The sequence below is a fragment of the Antennarius striatus genome, chromosome 2, assembly GCF_040054535.1.
Source record: "Antennarius striatus isolate MH-2024 chromosome 2, ASM4005453v1, whole genome shotgun sequence".
NCBI lineage: Eukaryota > Metazoa > Chordata > Actinopteri > Lophiiformes > Antennariidae > Antennarius > Antennarius striatus.
Window position 1 is genome coordinate 28690593 of NC_090777.1, and position 6436 is coordinate 28697028.

Sequence of the window (6436 nt, forward strand, 5' to 3'; positions counted from 1 at the left end):
GTGTCAGGTCTACGTCACCGTGACGCGGCATAAACCGGAAGTGATGACGTCACATTCTGCGCTGGGTCACTTTATTCTGAGGAGAAACGAAACTGAAATGCGTGTCGCCGCTTTGCATTTACATTTGACAAAGATCAGATTTATCGATTTTTTTAGAGGAAGCCCAACACTGGCAGCAATGAAAAAATGTGTTTTACATATAGATACATATATATACATATAGATACATATAGATACATATATATATACATATAGATAAGACATATACATATATAAGCCTGTATTTGATTTCCTAATGTATAATATTTGATATGTTAATGTCAAATTATATTATTTCATAAAGTGTTAAGTGAAAGAATTTGTTTGAATTAACTGTGAATTGATTGTGGCAATTTAGGGCAACAAGTTACCACAAAATATTCGTTACAACTTGATGCCAGTCGAAGTGTGACCGCAAACACCTGGAATATAAAAAGCACCACATGATAAAAAGTAAATTAGGCTCCCACAAACAAACTCAGAGGTGTGTTTGTTGTGTGCAAACCATGTAGAAATTGTCTGTGGTTCAGATCTTACAAAAAGTTGTCAAGTAGTGACTTATACTTTCAGAATTTTAATACTTTTATTTTGTATAATTACATATTATTTGTATTCTTGTAAATGCAGGATATATGGTTGCACGGTTTGATATGTTTGATTTTTTCAACTACGACCAACACTGATGCTCACCAGAGATGTGTGGTCTGCATAAACACCTGCAGTTCAGCTCTATCTGGGGTGTCAACATAGGATTCATAAAGATTTTACAACAATTCATATGTGCTAAACAAGCCCTCCATTAAGGACTTATATATATCCAGACTAAGGAAACAAAGTGGAGACACCTAGAATAAGACCTGTTTTGTCTCCATCACTCTGCTTGGTGCTCAGAGCTAAACAGGATACAGACAACCACTCTCTCTCACACACACACACACACACACACACACACACACACACACACACACACACACACATACACACACACACACACACACACACACACAAGAAGAATCCATTCTTAAGCGCCATTACTTTGTTGAGCAGTTAAATCATTTAGTATTAACTTCCAACAGTAAATCAATCCACTGGTTTCCATTATAGATGGTATTTTCAGTTTAATATGCAATTTTTTCTCATGAACATATGCACTTCAGTACAAGTCGTGCAGGCTGCATATAGTACACAAATCTTATCAGAAAATCTGATTCTGATAAATGCAGTCCTGCATATAGCACTGTAACAAACTCCATCTCATCCAACTACAGCAGTAAAATCTTACTCAGCCATAACTGATTGTAACCCTAACCCTGACTAACAGCAAATTATTACATTTTTCTGCAATGAATGTTCAACATTTGATATTTCTGTACGTTATTTTTGATCATTTGATCATGTAAGGATTTTACTTCCTTCACCACTTTGCATTCAGTAATATTCATATTGGTGTTGCTGATGCATTAATGTGAACATTTATCAGGCTGTAGTTGGTCAAAATGGAGCTAACTGGACTATTTAATTGGGTGGGTTATGATATAAAGAAATGAATCATATTTTATAGATCAACAGTTTAATTTTTGACAGAATGAATAAAATGACCGGTATATCCATTAACTGTAATGCATCAGTACAACAGTTCTCTCAAATGTTGTGAAGTATAAAGTACCATAAAGCATGAACAGCTTAGCAAATGAGTTTCATTCAATCACTTCTGCTGCAACACTGAGCTGTACAAATACAGCAGATATTTCAATAAAATTTTTATGTAATTAAAAATAGGAAAAGCTGAAGTTCTTTTTGATTTGCAATTAAAAAAAACAACTTTTAGTGCAAAGTAAAATTCCAGCAAAAAAATCACAACAGGTTTTGTAAGAGCTACTTATTCCACATATGTAAATAAAACATATATAAGAGTTTCATGTTCGTGGACAAATATATATCCTCACATAATCTGAGACACAGTATGAAACTGATGCTACCTTTAAGCTTGCAGAGTAACAGCATCCTTCTTGCTCGTTAATCTCTTCAAAAATATATCACTTTAAAAACTTTCTATTGATTTATTCTACGCCAGCATCTTTTCAAATGCCTAAAGCAACAATGCAGAGCCAATCTACAGAGAGATTTAACATACAAAGTCACAGTACTTTGAAACATCCCAAAACTCGTTTTGTTATTCACTTATAGTAATAGCTAAAAAACAGTTAAAGCTACAATGTGTGTGTTTTTATAAAGAAATGGTTATTTTTGAGGCAGTGCAGCGACCCAGCCATTTTCCCCTAACTTTAAAATTCAGCACCTTCTAAGTGGCCACACACAAAAAGTGACATCCTAATTATGGCTTTAAAAACACACTTTCATGCCAGCAATGTTCTTTGTTGACATTAAAAACTAGACTACTAATTCTGAATTATAAACCAAGTAAAATGATGATTCATGTTGATGTGAGAAGTCACTTTAATATATCAATAGAGTTTTCACATTCTAAGTTATTAAAGTATCAAAAAAGCAACCCTTACAAAAACAAAAGGTTGTACTCCGTATAACTAAGTTTGTTGCGGTATAAATAGATAAAAGGAAATGTGTCCATTTAGTAACGCTCTGGTATGTTTTCACTGGTGGTGGTTCTTATTTGGGGTCTTCAATTGTTCCCTTGCTGAGGTCTGTCATTTTGGGATATTTCACTTTCTTTTGATCAAGTTCATTTTGAACCCACAGCAGGAGCTTCAGCAGTTTAGCCAGTTTGGGTGTTGATTCTCTGTTTTCATAGTCTAGCACACATTGATTTACTTCACTCCACACCTGAAAGACAAAGACATAAACAGTTATTGCTTTGAAAACTTTACAACGGGACAGCAGCTCGACGGTTACACATCACATTAAATCAATACCGCACCTTGAACTCTTGTTCATTATGTCAACTATGCTTTTAGTATAGTTTTATTAAAATCCTGGACAAAAAGTGTCTATATATATGGACGACATTATCCCATTTTGTAAGTCAGAATCTTAAGTTCACTGAAAGACCGGCCATATGGGAGAAAATGTGTTTTTATGTCAAGATTTAGTAAATGAAAATTGTTTTTATTTTTTGAAATATCATCATATAATTAACATTTTTTAAAAATGTAGTTGAACTCAGTGTTTTGTCATTTTACTCTAATTTCATGCAAATTTTGTCTCATCTGTTAAACGGGTTGAATGATGAAGAACACAGCTTTGAAGAATGTGTTCAATCTGATGATGATAGAGGACATTCAGAAATTAATGTGTTGTGATTTGCATATTTATTTTGAACCATACCTGCCCCAAGCCTGTGAGCCAGGCTCACTATCCATCTACAGCTTGAGAATAGGTTGAAAAAGTTTCAGCATCAAGATCTCCAATTAATTGTAACACTGTAAGCCTGAGAACCAGGTATACTGAGAGAATTTTTGAAGGGGGACTGGTATGATAATGAAATTTACACTACGTTCATTAATATTTAATGAATACACATTTAGCAACAGCTAAATGTCTCTGTGTGATGCACTCATGTGCACTACCAACTCTACAAATGTGACATCCTAACTGCAATATCTGGCAAAAAAAAAAAAAAAATCTTATTTTGCCAGCTGGTACTGCTATTGTTCATGCAGAACCATTTTCGTGTATATTTTGTTCTTATTTTTATCATTACTTTTTTGTAAATGCACCAAACGAGAAGCACCCTAATTTCGTTGTATTTCATACTGTACATAGTATTTCATACAATGACAATGAAGGTGATTCGATTCTATTCTGTTCTACTTAAAATCAAAGATATCTTAGTATTGAGTTCAACGAAAATAAATCTTGAGGAAGACATAGATCACAGAGAAATTTCAGTCTAAACTAATGTAATCAATGTGTATGAAAATAATAGTGGAAGATGATAAAGTGTCTGGCAAAAACAATTTTTACAAAGACAGAGAGATCCTACCTTTTGCCTCTGCATCATATTGAGCAGATCTCCAAAAGGGGAATCTTCAGGGTTGTCAAATGCCAGCAGGGCCAGAGTCCTCTCCATTTCTGTCAGGCATTCTCGGCTCTCTTCCCCCTGCTCTGCCAGCTGAGACTGGGCGAACTCAAGGGCAGCTTCAGTCTCCCTCAAGCGAATGAGCTCAATCAAATGTTGCTGCTGCACACGTACACACAGAAAAGACGTAACGACTATGTCAGACAATAGAAAGTGAAAACATTTGATGTATGCAAAATGAAAGGTACCTGTAAATGGAAATAAAGATAACGATTGGTATCCAGCAGCTCTGGGTGCAGACTGTTGATCAGTGCAATAGCATCCTGAATCTGTCCTTTCAAGATCATCTCTCGGATCTTAATTCTTTCGTCGAGAGAATCCAAGTCCACACTGGGCTCTATCCCTGACTCCATCCTGAATTTCTCTGCTGCCTCCTTGAATCCCTCTGTTAAAAGTAATACAGTGAGAAACACAGCGCCATAAACATTTACACATAGAATTAATCTGCCAGTTTATCAGTAAAGCTAATTTATCTCAAACGAGATAAATTAAAGTACGTTACATCACCTGTAACCAAGTAGTTCATAATGAGCCGGTTCATGTCGCCTCTCTGGATGTGGACATTGTTGAGTTTATCCATCCATTCTTCCCTTGTTATGTCCTCCGGCTTCTCAGCATAACTCATCATGCTCATGTCCTAAACGAGTACAGTAGGGATATTTTAAAAATGAATGAAATAAATAACATATTGAACTCGTGGGAGGGGGTAAAACGGTTTTTGTAACTGAAATCTAACCACACATCACTTCGGGCCTTCGATGAAAACACATCACTGAAGCCTGACATTTGTCAACACACGTCAAAACAAAGCCAACTTCGGCCTGTCGGTGCATTTATAATGAATACATTCATCTTGAACGGGTGTAAGTCTATTTTAGCATCCTCTATTGACATGTATGTACAGTCCTACACACAATTATTTAATATTTAACTTACAATCCTTAGGAATGTGTCGCTACTTTCCAGCAGTAGCTAGCTAGCTAGCGCAGGTCTAGTTCTTCTTCGTGGCTTTTCGTACCATAAATTGTACAATCCACGTAGTACCGCCCCCTACAGTCACCTGATTGGACGTTGGGAGGGAGGAAGGAATCATTCTTCTTCGATGTTTATATTTAAGGTTGGCAAAGTAAATTTTATCTGTATTACTGCCACCAAGTGGTAAAGTGTGGAATGACAACTTGTGCGATGATTATTTTTGAGAACAGAACGTTGTTCCCTCCTGATTCCCATCAGGAATTCTAGCTTTTCTTCCACCAATATTGTTGATTTCTAGTTGAACAGAAGTGTGAATGCAGTACCCAGTGACATCTGTATGTTCTCAATAAATGTGTCAGTTATTTTTCCAGAAGCTCATGATCCTGTTGTACACAAAATCATCCATTTCCATTCGCGTTTATGTTAATGACCTGAACAGTTATCATCATACTGTAACAAATAAAATTACCTATAGAAAAAAAATGTAAATACCATATATGATGTATATATACACAGTATATATACACCGTATCCTCTGTGTGTGAAAATTTTCTTCAATATTTTTGCCATTATTTTCTACAATAATTCTAAAATATAAATTTAAATATACTATATAAAACTGTTACATTACTAAAATGACTCATCACATTAATTAACTTCATTCCTGGGTCGCTCCTCTTCCATAGGCGAAAAGTAAAATTATGTCGTGTCGTTAGTTGTCAAGACACAAAAAAACTAAAAACCAACCTAAAATATAGTAGTTTTGACAAATGTGTTCTAATAATAAATACTGTTTATATCAAGTACATCTTTAATTTCGTCACAAAAAGATCCTGGATTATAATAAATCCGATTTCTCTGAAGAATTTGTATGTAAATAAGTGTTTTCCTCGTCATCTGATGATAAACTGGTAACTGGTAACCAGTATCTTCTTCTTATCGGGTACCAGGTGGGATGGGATCCAGTCCCGCCCCGCTCGTCTGCACAACACGTGGATCCAGAATGTGGATCGATGTATGGATGGAGTTTACGAGCGGGTGAGCCACGAGGAGGAACAATCGATTCCTGATAGGTCAGGAGAATCAGACTGGACCAATCAGAGCCAGAGGTGGGCGGGTGATGCGTTCAATGACCAACAAACAAGTCTTCCTTTTTCTAACTCCAGTGTTTAGAGTTTCTATGGTAATGACGCCATAAAGTTCGTTACAAAATTAGTTCAGCCTTTAAATTAAAGACCTGACATTAGTTGATATCAGCGAACTAACCAAAAGGAGTGTATATCGAACGGGAAAAAGGTAAATTAATAGCTATCCTGTTGTTATTCATTGAAATAAACTTTTGACATAATGAAATTGAAACTTGCG

General features: G+C 35.6%; 1 protein-coding gene across 1 annotated transcript; it reads right to left on the reverse strand.

Moving 5' to 3' along the window:
• Positions 1–1185: 1185 nt before the first annotated feature.
• LOC137609824 (glucose-induced degradation protein 8-B homolog) lies at positions 1186–5126 on the reverse strand. The gene is made up of 5 exons (XM_068337147.1): positions 5033–5126; positions 4604–4733; positions 4285–4481; positions 4001–4198; positions 1186–2841 (listed from the first exon to the last, which is right to left on the reverse strand). The coding sequence occupies exons 2-5, from the start codon at positions 4728–4730 to the stop codon at positions 2668–2670; spliced, it is 696 nt and encodes a 231-aa protein (XP_068193248.1). The 5' UTR covers positions 4731–4733; positions 5033–5126; the 3' UTR covers positions 1186–2667.
• Between the last annotated feature and the right edge of the window lie 1310 nt (positions 5127–6436).

What these genes read in the sequence shown, in the direction of transcription:
- LOC137609824 (XM_068337147.1), bottom strand. Translation starts at nt 4,730, where the DNA reads ATGAGCATGATGAGTTATGCTGAGAAGCCGGAGGACATAACAAGGGAA. An exon ending in ATCTTTATTTCCATTTACAG is followed by an intron (nt 4,199 to 4,284) that starts GTACCTTTCATT and finishes GTACGTGTGCAG; the next exon opens with CAGCAACATTTGATTGAGCT. An exon ending in ATATGATGCAGAGGCAAAAG is followed by an intron (nt 2,842 to 4,000) that starts GTAGGATCTCTC and finishes TTTGTCTTTCAG; the next exon opens with GTGTGGAGTGAAGTAAATCA.